The 16,204-nt window shown below is 40.4% G+C and overlaps 2 protein-coding genes across 2 annotated transcripts in view; both read left to right on the forward strand.

Moving 5' to 3' along the window:
* Positions 1–1,557, forward strand: part of LOC118342003 (vomeronasal type-2 receptor 1) — an 8,817-nt gene extending 7,260 nt beyond the window's left edge. The window contains exons 14-16 of the mRNA XM_035680428.1: positions 228–457; positions 549–748; positions 1,239–1,557. Of these exons, the coding sequence (XP_035536321.1) occupies positions 228–457; positions 549–748; positions 1,239–1,557 (749 nt within the window). The remainder of the gene's footprint in view (positions 1–227; positions 458–548; positions 749–1,238) is intronic.
* An 8,371-nt stretch (positions 1,558–9,928) lies between these two features.
* Positions 9,929–16,204, forward strand: part of kcnab1a (potassium voltage-gated channel, shaker-related subfamily, beta member 1 a) — a 97,570-nt gene continuing 91,294 nt past the window's right edge. The window contains exon 1 of the mRNA XM_035680435.1: positions 9,929–10,487. Within this exon, the coding sequence (XP_035536328.1) occupies positions 10,222–10,487 (266 nt within the window). The 5' untranslated portion in view covers positions 9,929–10,221. The remainder of the gene's footprint in view (positions 10,488–16,204) is intronic.

The raw sequence follows: 16,204 nt of genomic DNA on the forward strand, positions 1-16,204 counted from the left end.
TTGCTTCAGGGGGCTTTACAATCTGTACATCATTCAACATCCTCTGTCCTTAGACCCTCAATTTGGGTAAGGAAAAATTCCCCTAGAAATCCTTTTAACTGGGAAAAATGGAAAAAAACGTAAAGATCCCTCTCCCTGGACAGACAAAAAATAGATGACAAAAATACCAATATGTGTAGATTTTTAAAAAAATAAGTAAAAAGTATATTCTGATGTCTTTACTTCAGGTAAGGCAGCAGTGTTGATGCTGAGAGCTCAGGCGCTCAAAGCGGTCCGTGCCAAAAGCAAAGCAGCTGCCAAAGCTGCAAAGGCTGCAGCCGAAGCAGCAGCCAACAGCGGCAATCCTGACGCCAACACAAATAACAACAATAACATCAATGTCAGCGATAACCCTGAAGTTGACACTCTCTCCTGTGGCCACCAGAGGGCGATAGCTGCTGTGGCAACATTAATACAGGTAAATGCAACAACAAAAAAAAGCTTGCATTTGACTTGATACCTGACTTACTCTCCTGTAACAGTACTGACCTTATCATTCTTCTGCCCAGGCTATAGCGTGCACAGTGTGGCTCATCATCCTCCCTCCTCACCGAGTGAAGAACACCTCTGCCCAGAATATAAAGATCATCCTCGAGTGTGATATAGGCTCAATTGTCTTCATCTGTTGTATCTTTGCCTATGACATCCTGCTGGCTCTGGTGGCCTTCATCTTTGCCTTCATAGCCCGCAAACTTGAGGACCACATCAGGTGGGAAACACACAAAGTTTCAGGGAAAACAGGAGGAACATTTAGCATAGAATATCATGGCTCGACACTGTGGGAATAAACATAATACATTATAATATAATATTTCTGATCTTAAAATTGACTTTTGTCCAGAAAAAAACACCTCCCCATTAGAAAACATGAATATGACAGGAAAATTATAAAGCAACATGCTTAGAGGGATTATTTCCTTCTGTTTACACTTCCTCATCCTGTGTGCAGGTATTATGTAACATTAGACAGCTGGCACTCACACACACATGCACACACAAACACTAGTATTATCTGAAAAATGTCATGCAGAGCATCACATTTGTAAATTTACACTTTTTAAATTTAATTTCCACTTTTCCTTCTTTTCAACCAACCTTTGAGATTTTAGGCGTTTATCCTTCTCTCGTTGAGCCACTTTTTGTGTAAAGAACATTTATTTTGAGACTTCAGAGGAATGATGCATGTTTCTTTTTTCCAGTGAGGGGAAGAGTATGACCTTCGGCATGCTGGTCTTCTTCATCGTGTGGATCTCCTTCGTCCCGGCTTACCTCAGCACACGTGGCAAGTTCATGGTCGCAGTCCAGATTTTTGCCATCCTGGCTTCCAGCTTCGGCCTGCTGACCTGCATCTTCCTGCCCAAATGTTACGTTCTCTTGGTCAAACCTGAACGCAACACAGAGGAGGTGATGAGGCCCCGTACCAAACCACGCGACGGGAGCTCGACTGGCACATCAGCCTCGCTTGCTACAACTGCTACTGAAGTCACTACGACTGCAACCACTTCTATCGATGATTAGTGGAGCAACGCTAACTACTAAAACTGAGCCACAGTACTGAAATTTTTAAATAATGTAGATGGCTGCTTCACTGGGCTACTGGTCCAGCTGATTAGGCGTCCTAGTCTTGTTATATTTGGTCTATAATAACAGAAAAAAATATTTTACAATGTTTACACTGACTGAATGTGTCTCAGACCAAGTCAAGTGTACCTTAACCTGCGTTAGATAGGGTTAATTTCAATAAGCAATATCCAAGAGGAAAGAAATCCGCTACCTCAACCTCAACAATTACTAAATATCTCAAAAATGCATTCTGATAAAACAGATTTCAACAAGTTCAGACTGTTACTGTCAAAGCTGCTGTTGTTTCAGTTGTGGTAGTTGAATTAAAATTAAGACAATGTTTACCTCAGATATTATACTGCTATACTGCTAGTTGCAAATCATTTTCAAACATATCTGACAATTTTTACAATTACAGGCATTTAGCTTATGTGGTTCTTATTAAAATATTTGTATGAAATGTTTACTCAGCAAACTTACATTTCTTTTATCATAATAACCTGTCAATATAATACAAATTTGTGTAACTCTGTTAGCATAATACATTTCCTAACAATATAATAAATATTTTCACTCACTATAATGCGTGTTTTTCTTGTTAAAGCAATATATTCATCATTGTTAGGACTTTTACTGACAGTGAAGTATTGGTAAAATCCCACTCAACATATTTCAATGAACGTCTGTCAACTGCTAAATGTAGTTTTTTCAAAGTTATTGATGATGAAGATGATCTTGTTTCATTATTTAGGATCCCTTATATCAGAACTGGAGGGTATTTCTTCATTGAAAGAAGAGAAATGGCACTGAAGGATTTTCTCTATGGAAAATATATTTTCACTCTGAGTTGGTGATGACCAAAACAGAGCTAAATGCTAATGCTAATGTTGCCAGTTTCCAAACAGGCAACCGCTGACATGTTTGCCATTATAACGTCTGCTGACCCCAACACAACAGAACATAATCAGTAGATCAGTAATACAGGAGCACGTCACAGTCAAATGCTGCTGCTCCTCCACATAGAAACTTGTTTGTAGTTGTTTCTGGTTGAAAAGGACGTCCCTGGTGTTGAATGTCCAGTGGACTGGGAGGAAGAGCCAGCACAGAGTGGAGACGAAGGCCAGAGTGATCCACCAGAGGGAGCTGGAGGAAGCTGCTATGGGAATAAACATCTTGTTGCTCTGCTGACCCTCATGCAAACATAAAGGAAAAAAGAGTGAGTTTATAGATAGATGGATGGTGATATACATTACAGAAAAGGATGATAATATTTTAATAGGTAGAAATATACATCCATGAAATATAGTCACAGTATTGTGTTATTTATTGTTTTTTCAGGGAGAGACTTTTGACATCTAAATTATTCTAAAGCTTCACTTCAGTGTAGAAAGTGATGAGAGGTTTGGGAAATATGATGAAACTTTGAATTCTTTCAATAAGTCTACTTTTCAGTTGGAGAGAAATGAATAATGCTGGAATACAAGTGATGGATGACTCCGTGTTGAAAAGATGACAAGATGACAGGAAGCAAATAAAACAGTAAAAAATAGTACTTTATTGAACACTAACAGGGCAGAGAGACTCGTGGTATTAATGTGTGTGCGTTAACCGTCTCATAAATCATGGTGAGCTTTGTTAACGTCATATTGCAAAAATCAATGAAGCAATATTTTGTGTTTCATGCACCATGTATATTATTTTCATAATTTTCTGGATTTTTTTTTTGTACATTTCAAAACCATTTGGGCAGCTGACCCTATTCTCATTGTGTGTTTTTGTGTGCTTGGCATGGCTTTTTTCTACTGTCTGTGTATTGTGCATACGTAAGTGTGTGTGCACTCTCACTGATGAGCACGTGGCTTTTCAGGAATCTGAGAAGCTGTGAACTGTGTCCAACCAAAGCTGTCATTGTGGACGGTAATAAATTCTCCCGGTGACAGAGCGGTGAAGGAATGTGTTTATAATTTATTGTCAGCTGACGAGAGTGGACAGGAACAGTAGTGCTAAATCAAGACAAAATGTGCACGTGCATCACTGAATGTGTGTGTGTGTTCCCTTTATTTTGCATGCGTCTGAGCTCTAAAGTGTAACTTGCAGGAGGTATTTTCAGTTAACACTTTATTATCACTTTATAAAGTCATCGGGATCTGTTTAATTTTTTCTTCTTTGTTTCAAATTCAAGAGTCCAACATGGTGAAATGTGTCCGTTTTAAACAAGGAAATGTAGCCATATCTATTTTCAATTAATGGAAAACATCACACACATCTCACCCATCAGGCCCTCAGCACCATAGCACCTATTGGGATTTCTTCCTCCACTGTTCAAGCATCTAGACCACGTCTTTCATTTCTCTTCCTCAGTCTCTGTGTGATTGATAAAGAACTAAGTGAGTGTGACACAATCCAAATGAGCCAGAGAGCTACGGTCATTTGTTTGTTTTCCAAATGACCAGCCAGCTAACATCCCTGAAGTGAACTGTGTTTACTGAAGGCTGTTGATGGTCCTCTATTGAACAGAGGAAGAGGAATTGATCATCTCTCATTGATCATTGCTTGAGACAAAAACTCTCAAGAGACGCAGAAAGGAGCCTCGCTAATCATCAAGACGAGATTGTCCCGGTCTTGTGATTGATCACTGTTGTGTGTATGTGCGTGTGTGGGTGGAGGGGTAGTCACTCAAAATGATTTATCGAAAAGGTGACACTCCTTTAAAGTGTCCGGGCTTAGTGCGTGTCAATGCTTCATTTCCAGACTGAAATAAAATGAGTAAGTGCAACACATACCAGCAGAGGGAGATGCTACGGATACTGATGCTGCTACAGGAAGTCTTGGTACATGTTTCGCATTAGGGCCTCATACCAACCAGATCAGTGACACGTTACAGCTCCAGTGTGGAACATTTAGAAGGATCTATTGGTAAAAATGAATATAATATTCATAGGTATGTTTTCATTAAACAAAAAAAGAATCGTTATTTTTTGTTACCTTAGAATGAACCTTTTTTATCCACAGACGTTGCGGGTCGCCTTCCATGGAGTCTGCAATGTTGAACCGCCATGTTTCTACAGTGGCCCAGAACAGACGAAGCAAATGCTGACTCTATGGACCTGTTCATGTTTTATTATTAGTTTCTCCTTGTAAGGGGAGGGTGACACTGGGCCTTCAGAGGGGAAACCAACATAGTGTCCTTGTGGGTTGTTTGTCAACTACAAGTCTGCAGATCAGAATTATGAGGCATAGTATTTTTTTTATAACCTTTATTTAATTACTCAAAGGCTACATACACAATCATGACCCATATAATGTGTGCTAGTATAGGCTAGCGCTGTACAAAACTGAACGTATCAGCACTGAAGCCGTTCACTTACTGATGTACGTACTGAAGTGATTCCCAGAATTGTCCTGCCAGTCTTTGGATCGACACATACTTTCCGGGAACAAGCCCACTTTACTGGAGGGATGAATGCCAATCTTCTAAGAGATATTCCCGCATTTGGTGTTCTGATGATGGAGGTGGAGAGCGCTGTCGAGCACGTCACTCCAAACTGGGTTGAAGTCAGTTGACTGTGAAGGTCACAGCGCGTGCTCCACATTTTCATACTTAAAAAGCCATTCAATGATTTTTGTGAATACGGAAAAATCTGTATTTATGATTGAACAAACATAAACCAAAATCCAGCAAACAACCACTTCCTTTTAAGGATTTTGTCAAAAAAAAGTCTTCACCTGTTTCTTCCGCTCAAAGAGTTCCAGCTAAGGTCATCCACACTGCTATCAAAGACAGCTTGCTGTAAACAGTAAACACTATCAAGGGCTTCTCATCATCCTCAGGCCACTTAGGAATAGTTTCCAGTAGATATTCCTGTTCTTCATGTGAAAATTATACCTTGCACTCAGCAACTCTAGCTTGTAAAGGATGCTTGGAGCTCCGGATAAATCGCAAAGTGTGTGTGTGTGTGTGTGTGTGTGTGTGTCACGAGACTGTATTTAGATTTAAAGGTGATTTAGTCTAATTCATAGTGATATTCTCCGATCTGAAGACACATTTATTTGATCTTTTTCCCTGATACATATCTCACTGTATTATATGACTCCTCAATGAATAATAAAGTTTCTGACACATACTGGTATTAATCTGAGATAAAGAGATAAAAGAAGATTACCACATTGTTCTTGTCGGTGCAGAGACGTAGAGTTTTCATTTTTTGCTGTGGAGTTGAACACACCTGCACCCAAAACATAATCTCAATGTTTTTCAAAAGGCTTTTCTGAAATTCTCAAAAATTTGCATCTTCCAGAGATGAAGAACTTAGTGATGCCATTTTAAGACCATCCTTCTATTTCTCTTTTCTAGAAAATGCAGCTTTATATTTATTATATATGTAGTGTGTGCATGTGGGTCAGTGTGTGTGTGTCTAAATATTTTACCTATCTAATTCCACAAAGTTTCCCCACTCTCCTCTGTATCCTTCATCACCCTCTCACCATTCCTTCACTGCCTCTCTCTCGCTTAGACTTCTGGACTAATTATAAACCTGCTTAGTATCTGTAATCACATCTATTCTTTCCTGTTTATTCTCTGCTTTTCTTTGGCGCTGGGAGTAGAAACCAGCAACTGCTGACAGTTTTAGGGTAAAGGAACAACGTACAAAGCAAACAAGAAACATGTTTAGTTCAAGGTTCAAAAAGATTCAATTTGCAAGATAATGCTACGAAAAATATTTGATGCAAAATCAGAAAGAAATTATGGAATTATTCATAGAAAATCTAAGGTTGATACATTTCACCAAGCTGCTAGAATTAATGCAGCGGTTTATAATATGCTTACTACATACGATATATAAAAGATGTAGGGTCTTACTGGCTGTTCAGGATAAGGAGAGATAAAAGTGTCTGTGTAGGGATTTAACATGGTTTACTAGTGACAGCAGGGACATATATAGAGACATACAGAGGTGGAGAGTTTCCTATTTTACCGTGTGATGGAATATTTGAATATTTAATTTGTATATGAGTGTTTGTGTCTGTGTGTTGCTGATATGAAGTACAGTTGTTCCCACCTGTGGTAGAGCGCCTCCACACTCCTGAAAATACTCCGATAAAAACAACAGCCGTTACCACCCTAGGCAAACTACCAGTGATAATTAGATTAATCGAACAGTATCTAACATATTAAAAGAAAGAGCTCTGTGTATCATGCACACCTGTGTTTGTGTGTGTGTTTGTGTGTGTGTGCCTGTGTAGTGTGCATTGTACGCTGTATCAGTTTGCGTCTCAGTAGGGGTTCGGGATAAAGGACTTGAATGACTGATTTTGTCCATGCTAGAATTTCTCTCTTGCTGACGGCAACATTACAGAGAAGTCAGATTGGGTTCACTTTCTGTGACTCTCCTCAGGCAGTGACCTTGAGGGACAACAGGTCATCACTCAGAGTGCTGTGTGCAGGCCTGTGTGTGCCATGTCAAATATAACATTTGACTGTTTTACCCAAAGAGACCCATAGTCAGTGCCCTGCATATAACCTCGTGGTAAATGAATTCCTAACAATGTAAAGTGCTCTTAAGTTACTTAATTAATACAAATAATATATAAAATAACAAGATGGGATTGTCTTTTTTGTTAAGCGTTGATTTAAATACCTTTTAGTCCAAGGTACTTCATCACACTGATGCTAAAATCCCTAAAATAGTGTCACTAAGGTAAAACGGATGTGCAACATTGCCTGTAATGCCTAATGAACCAGATATACTGAAGGGGCAGCTACTTTAGTAAATGGTCTGTCAGGTCAGTTCTATTTCAAGGTACCTTTTTTTTAAATTATTTTTGGGGCTTTTATTGCCTTTAATGGACAGTGACAGCTGAAGAGTAACAGGAAAGGGGGGCAGAGAGAGGGGATGACACACAGTAAAAGCACCACAGGTTAGATTTGAACCCTGGGTCACTGCAGCAAGGACTCAGCTCTACCAGGTGAGCCATCTGGGCACCCCTTAAGGTGTTTATTATAATATCGCCAAAATGCTAGCTATCAGTGACGTGGCCTTAAAGGACACAGTGCACAACCCTGCAGTAAATGGCTGAACTCCAGCATATTTCCAAAACAAATTAGCTGCTAACCGCAGACACAGACAGACTGTCCTCCATCCCTTCACCCTGTACAGTCAGCACTGACCCCAACCTTTTCCCCCCAGGCCCCTCAGACATGTCCAGTGAGCTATCAGGGTCTCATTACCCGGCTGAATAATTCAGGACTGACACTCCATCGCTGATCTATTCACTTGACCTCTGTGGACACCAATCTCTGGGTATCTGCTTAGATATCAGGAGGATCCTCAGACCACACAGCTTGACCACAAGGAACCATTTAATGCATGAGTACACACGTCTAACACTTCCAGCTCAAACTGATTACATTAGTTGGGGTTATATAAAAAAATCACTAGCAAATCCACTTTATAGTATTGAGTAGAAGCTGTCATGGATGCTGTCAGAGTTTTTGCAATTGTTAGCAGCTCTTTTCTGTCCTTTATTGGATTTGGGGAGGTTTACACTCCAGAAACCCCAGCCAACTCCATAGATAGAGTTACAGTAGCTAAACCCATTGATTAGTCGTCTTTCTAAAAGGCATGTAATGTTAAAAAACATGCCGTTTAGTATGTAAGCTTTAAGAAGCTAAACAGGGGTATATTTAAATTAATGATCTTACACTTTTTCTTATCATACTAGGGCCAACGAGCTCAACTAGCTACAAGAACAAGTAGGCTATGTTTACTTGGAGCAGAATATTCTGATTATAATCAGTTTAAAATCCCTAAAATAATTCAAATGCTTATTTCTATGTCTTATATCTGCTTGTCTTACATTAAATTCAAAACAGTTGTTCAAACATTTTAACAAAGGACAAAATTAAAACGCAGTCCTCCCAGTTTCACCTCCAACAAAGCTCGCTCCCATCCTTTGGTTCGGACAAGTGAGCCAGCACTTTACTTAGCCAGCTTTCATAATAAATGAACCACACAGAGTCCAAATTCTCTCCCTGGCTCTCTCCTTGCATCTTCTCCCCCCTCTCCTCCTCCTTTCCTTATAACAGACTGACTTTGAACCTAAACTTGTGTTGAGTCAGGTGGAAAGGGGCCACATCAGCCCCCCTGCTCCCCTGCAGTACCTGACATGAATTAGCATCTCATCAGCATGCGATCCCTCTCCACCACACAGACAATAACTGAACACATGCGTCTCCTCAGGTCCTTCCACTCACCTTCAGTTAATGTACTCCCCCCCCCATCTTTGCACAGTGCTGCTTTGCTGTTCTGTGTCCCCCTCTCGGGTGCATTCAGGCAAAAAATAAAGTTACCTAGAAGTCTGCTTGAAAGTTGCCAGGAGGGAATCCATAAAGGAGTTGTTTGTGTGTCTGTTTGAACTTCCAGCTGAACAAACACACACAAATTACATAATGAAACACAAATCCTCAAACAATGCCTTTATATGTGAATTTACATTTAAATATACATCCCAGCTAGGCAGCATTGCTGTTTTTTTTAATGTTTTTTTATGTACTACTCCCAAATTAAACATGTAATGGTCAGATAACAATTTTGTCTTTTTTTGCAAAAGTCTGAAATACTATAGCTATTTAACATGTGGTGTGAAACATATTCTGATATGTGTTGCAGCCAAACTTCTGTGTTTCCACATTGTTATGCCTGGCAAAGTCTTATGACACAAGGAACGGTGTTAAGACTCAAAGACTCTGAAATGATCCAGGAGGAGTGTAAATATAGAGCTGTCACTGGTACCAACCCTGAAGATAAAAAGAAACAGTCTGTGTGTACCAGTGTACATGTGGTATGTGCTAATCATTGTTAATGGCTCTAGTGCAGACAATTTCCAAAGTGTTTATTGCCTACATCCACATTATTTTCACTTTACTTTGTCTGTGGGCACTGCATGTCTGTGTTCACAGGTATGCAGTTTATCTGTGTATTTATATCATTTCTTGTATGTTGTTTTAGCACTTATCTGCGTACACCTATTGTGTATGCAGTGTGGTTTGTGGTGTGTGTGTGTTGTGTGTGTGTGTGGGTGTGTGTTGTGTGTCTGTGTGTGTGTGCGTGCGTGTTGTTGTTGGTGGTGTGGTGTGTGTGAGTGTGTACACATTGTCAACACCCTGGCATGTTTGGCTCCCTCCTTTTAGGCCAGGGCAGGCTGTGACGAGACAAGGAAACCAGGATCTTGTTTCAGGCTGGATGAGGCTATAAGAGAGCAGAGAGCACACTGCACAGACAGACAGACAGAACACTGCACAGACAGACAGACAGACAGACAGAAACACAGAGAGGTACAGACAGACAGAACTCAGAATAAACCGATAGGAAACAGACTTGAAAACAAAATTTAGGAAGCAAATGTAGTGAGTTTGGGGACAGAAGATGACCAAAAAGTAGAAAAACAAGGGTCTGACAGTCAGAGAAAACAAGCTTTCCTTAGACATGCGTCCCTCTCTGAAACTGGAGTGATCCATCAGAAAAGGAGAAGAAGGAAACACTTCGAAACTTGAAGCTCCTCCTCTTCACCTTGCTCTCTGAACTCTGCCCTTGAGGGGAGGGGGCACCCTCTGGGGCCATGCTAGCCGCCCGGAGCAGCGGAGGGGGCATCGGGGGGCTCCCGCCAGGCCATGCCCACCGCAAACAATCGGTGGCCTCTCTGAGCGGGACGAGAGCCCACCGCAGCAACTCCCAGGATGCCAAGCGCGGTTCCTCAGCAGGGAAGCAGGGGGCGCACAGAAACAAGGCGACACTGATCAGGGAGATGGAGACCAACTGGTACCTGAAAATGTTTGGACTGGGCAAAGAGGAGACAGTCGCACATAAGACTGGCATGCCCTACAGGTCAGTTAAGCCCTGTGAGTGTGTGAGTGTGAGTGAGAGCTTAAATAGCGCCCATGCAGTCATACTTGACACAGTGCAAACAGATTGAAGGCCTAATGTATTGTGCAGAGCCGCTTGTTGATGCACCAAATCATTTGGCTCATCTCAGAGTGCTTACCCTCTCCTACACACTACACATCATCCTCACTGCGATCAGTAAATTGGTGTGTGTGCTTGCATACAGTAAGTACACATTATTAAAGTATTTTTGGGCCGGACCATCAGGGCCATCTGATGACAAGTGGTTCCCCTCCTGCCCTATCATTTCATTTGTGTGCATTGTGTGTCACAGGAGTCATGCTGCCCATAACGACCCCCGGCTTAGAGTTGTGTCACCTGATCTGGCCCTAATGCTAATAGCCAGCATCTGTCTTGCAGCATTAGAGTGTGTTGACATCTTCTAACACCATGGTGACAAAACATATGGAGGCTGGAGGGAGTGTTTTGATTCTTGTCTGTGTGACTGACGCAGAAAGCACCAATGGCGTTGGTTTCCAGGCTGTGACGTCTGTGACAGTTTCCACTTTTGGAAGTTAGAATATTAGAGCAGCAAGTGGTGATCTTGTTTTCCCATCTCTCCCTCACTCAGTCTCCTCTCCTTTTTCTCACACATGGATCTTTTCAGTATTGGGTTACCACCCTCCTTCCCTTTCCATGTCTTCCCTCTCGTCGCTTTACTCTCCTTTCTTGTCACTAAATGCCTAATCCGCCTGTGTCCCATTCCAATCATTCAAGCCTAAAGCTCCACATTCATTGGTCTGTAGTCCAGCCTTTCTCCCTTCCTCTTATCTTCTCTCCTTCCCTCTGTCTTTATTCTCCAGCCTCCTTGCTGCTTTTGGCTCTGTTCGCTCTCTAATTTCGGAAAACAAAGCAGAGCAGACACAAGAGACAAGAATGATTAAAAACCAAGGGCGCAGGGTGGTGTCAAAATGTTGAGGGATTCCAAATATTTATGGATCCTTTTATTTTGTAGGGCAACGAAGCAGAGCCTTTCATAATTCAAAAGGATTTCTATAATCCAAATTTGTTTGTTCACTATTCAGAGAAAATTAATTGGCAGAATGTTGCAGAATCATACTGTATGCACAGCTCAGCTGTGAACTGACAGAAGCAGCAAGATATTTATGTCACATGTGTTTTATGTAAGATTTCTGGCGGCTACAATGTGCTGTGCAATCTGTTTTTTTCTTTTTTTTGTCCTGTTTATATCAGATGTAACCAAATGTAAATGTCCAACATAATGTCATCTTGGACATTTAAGGGATAAAGTGATTTTATTATGTGTCTTAAATGAAATGTTTGTTTTTTAATAGTAACTCATCAGCTTTCATTAGCTACAGGTGTTGGTGCCCAGTGGCTCTCAAACTTTATTAGTTGCTTATCCTATCATTGTTAATGTCTGACAAAGATTGTGGGGTGTAGGGCCTGAACTTTCTTTGAGGGCACACCAGAAAAAGTTCGAGAAGTAGCCACTTACAAGCGTCATAATTGTTTTATAATCTCTATAGCACCTTTTTAACAAGCAAACCTGTCTCCTATGATTTACTTGCATTATAGGTGTATAGAAAGTAATGTAATATATCTTTCTTAAACAGCCACAGGGTTTTTTGTCCAAGCATACATTAACTATACTTGCAATAATCAGATTCATTGGAACAATCAATCAATTGCTAGCTGGCCAAGCAGCTGGTTTGGTTCACTGGCTGGTTCCTCCACAAGTAGATCTCTATGTGTTTAGCAACGATAGCTAATTTCTGTGTTTACCTTTGTTTGCAGTATAAGAGTGAGATAAGGTGTTTAAAATGGTTTACAGCATGAAATATTTAAGTCTATTTCGAAAGGTTTAAGAAGCTCATGCTGCTTTCCCTGATAGCCATTTTGCCAGAACTGCATTTCTCAAATCATTACAACAAAGGCAGAAGTTACAAAGTTAGTATGAACCATAGTCACAATTCTGACCATAAAACAGAGCCAGCATTTGAGTTATAACTATAGTTTGAACAGTAAAGTAATGCATACTTTAAAACACATCAGTACGTCAGGTTTGTTATTTCAGATGTGGCATCTAATGTTAATGAAGACTTGGCTTGGTGACATGTTGGTGGTTGCACACTTGCTCTTTATTTACAGGCTCATAAAAATATGATGAAAGCCGCCAATCGCTGACAGACTGATTGACAGGTGCATGTGGAGTGTGTGTGTGCGTGTGTGTATATGTTTAATAGCTATGTTTCCGAAGTGATGAGCTCAATAGACCACCAATAAAAAAATGACTACAGTGTGTGAATCACTATAAAATTAGCACATACACACTTTATGTACGTATATTCTAACACCAACAAAACACAACATTTTATAATTCATTCCCTTTGGAGAATCAATACTGATCATTACTGTCTGATCACTGGGACTCCATTATCATAATGGGGAGTCAGTCTCCTATTTGAAAGAACGATTAACGATTGACTCTGACCTAAAAAAGACGTGAACCCCTTCCAAAAGTCTCTTTCTTGCCAATCAGCCACTCGTGCCTCACACTCACACTCACACACACACACACACTGTCTGCCAGCTCTCTTCTCTGAGCCCCTGATGTGGATGCCAAACAGCATGTGATGGCTGATATCTCCCTCTCTCATTTGAATCAGAACAATTGCTACATTTTTTTTTAGCTCTCCAGTGATTCTGCATAAAAACTGGGGCAGAGTGTAACCACAGAAATCCCGGGCTGTTATAACTGAGCTCCCACTAAAATATGTATTTTTTCCCCGCAACAAATTAATCTAATGCAAATGTGTTGAGACAGAGTATTTAAACTATTCCTTGCCCAATTTGTCGTTATGCAGGTATTGAAATGTAATTAATTAGTTCTGCCTTACTAGATCAAGGGACCTGTATTTAATTTTCTGCATACACAGCTCATGTTTGTGCCTCCTTGGGATATTCTTGCTTGTACTTGCAGTGGTGTTACAAATATAACACACAAAGTTAACACTTTATATCAATATGAAAAGCATTTTCCCTATAAGAATATGCAAGTGAAGAAACATGATTGGTTGAAACGATGACAGCCAACAGTATCACTGCCCCTCTCTAACCAGGTATTGGTTTTATATTTCCTCACACCCTTGGCACCAGAGACAAAGGTGTGGCAACATGATACTGTTGCATGGAGAACAAAAACACATGTTCCAGTGGAGCATGATGGATGAAGCATGGGGAAGCTGCCAAGAGGTTTGATTCACACGACAGCCACCCTTTTGCATGTGGTAAAAGTATACATCCCTCGATAAAGTAAATGTTGTAATAATAAGCCAAATATTAGCATTTTGTTTTCTCTTCTCGGTTCATCTTTTAACACTTTTTAGATGATAAAAAAAATGATGCGATAAACAGAGGAGCCTCAGGACAGCAATGAAATGTAGTGTCGATTGTCAGTATATTTTTTGCAGTCAGTGTAATATAATGTTATCAGCCTCACTTTGCTCGCACCCTTCAGCATTAAGCTGGTTTAGATGTTCAATGATAATAACAATGGGATTTAGTAGAGAATTTAGGCCAACACACTGGTGTTAAACAGGAGCAGGACAGTCCCTGAGGGCTGGAGACTGATCACTGGCATAATTATTGCTGCCATAGACTCAGATGGCACAGAAAGAGCTTCCTCATTCAAGTAAACAGCATGCAGCTATTATTGTATACAGTGCACAGTAGTAGTGAGAGATTACAATGTGGGCACAAACTTCAGTCGTCTAATTTTTTTAAAATCCCCCCCACCCAAAAAAAATAGGGTTTATCTTATACTATGCTGCTCTACTTGTTCTGTTTCTATCATGCTGTGCACACTGGATAATTATCAGACATAAGCAATCATTATATAGGGATTCACTCACTGAAAGTGTGTGTGGGGGTGGTGGGGGCAAAATGAGACAGAAAAAGATGGCTAATTAGTCTCAGGGAACATGAAGCCAATGGAAAAAGTTCAGAATGAAAAATACGTGAAATACTGACAGTTACGGGGAAAGTGAGCAATAAAAGTATAAAAACAAAAGCTTCATGAGGCAAGATTCCCATACTCACTGCTATAACCACCAACTGTACCCACCAAAACCGTCCTCTCCCTGCGCTCTCCTCTTCCCTCGTTGGTATTCTTAGTGTGACTCACCTTGCTGAGTGGCTCAAAGGAGAGTGTGACTGTTCCCAACACTGGAGGCCAAAATACAAGAGCGAAAAAGTGACACAACTGTAAAATTAATAATGATTTTTTTTTTTTTTGCAAAACAGAGCTTTAAATGGTACTCTATGTGGTATGTGTGTGCATGTATGGAGTTCTTTTGTATGGATGTGTATATGCCTCTAGTGTCTATAAATACACCATAAACACACTCTGGTGTTGCATAAGCTCAGCTGACATTCCTGCTGCCAGGCAGGATCAGTTTTTCCACCCATCCAGCCGGACAATGGACACAGCTGCCCCGCTGCCAACCTCACTCACTAATTCGATGAGTGTCCAAGTACATGCTTGTTTTTTTGCATTAATATAATCAGTTTCTGCCACAGGTGCAACCTGTAAGGTCACTGTTGTCACTCTGAAAAAATGAAAAGAAGGTAAATGTACTTGAGGTACATTCTGCTTACATTATTCAATTCTAATTTTTGTCATGTGTTTTTTTAATCTTCAAGTTCAAAAACAAAAGCATCTCCCAGGATAATAAAATGAAACAAACCAAAAACAATAAAACTGAAATCCATGGCAGTCTTGTCAGGCTATAGATCATCAGAACCAGGTCTACAAATATACACATGTTTTGGGTTGGATCCAAAGTTAAAAAAAGGATGGCCAAGCGCTACCGTGAAGCCTACAGAGAACTTGATCCTGACACATTAAGGAAACAAATTAAACTTGGGGATATATAAGAACAAAAGAATCATAAACAGCACATTTTCCCCGTAATTGCTACAGACATAATTAATAACTTAGTATTCATATTTCATTAACCATTAAAAGTGGGCTTTGTTTATGTGTGCATGGTGTATTTGGACACATCTGCATTTGATTTTGGCATGACAATTTCCAAAATGATTCTTCTAAATACCAAGATGAATGAAATAAAACAGTTCCAAGTTCAACATCTTGTGTGTTGTGTGTGTGTGTTTGTGGTGTTGTGTGTGGTGGTGTGTGGGGTGTGTGGTTTGTTGTGGTTGTAGAAATAAGTAATAGTGTGGTGTGTCTAAACTCAAAATGTCCTGATATGGTATAATGTCATTCACTCATGATTCCCAACAACCACTGGAGGACATACGTATTCATTGACACTCTCAAGAGGAAGGCCAAGAGGTGAGGCATTATACAGTTGTGTGGTGGTGTGTGTGGTGGTGAGAGAGATGACGTGAGGAAGAGAGAGAGAAGGAGGGGAGAATATAAGAAAACGGACCAGAGAAGATGTATAGTATATTTGTGTCATTCATTACGAGAACACTGCCCTCCATAACTCGGACGCAATTGTGCATAACATGCTGTTTGGCGTTGTGCATGTGTTGTGTTGAGAAGTGTTGTTTAATTGAGGTTTTGTTATGGCAAAACTCCCAGAGTAATTTGTTTAGAGAGAAACATAGAGAGAGGAAGGCAGGGTACGAAGTGAAAAGACAAAAGAGATGAATAAGATTAAAAGGAAAAT

The sequence above is a fragment of the Morone saxatilis genome, unplaced genomic scaffold, assembly GCF_004916995.1.
Source record: "Morone saxatilis isolate NCDOM2014 unplaced genomic scaffold, NCSU_SB_2.0 Contig8, whole genome shotgun sequence".
NCBI lineage: Eukaryota > Metazoa > Chordata > Actinopteri > Moronidae > Morone > Morone saxatilis.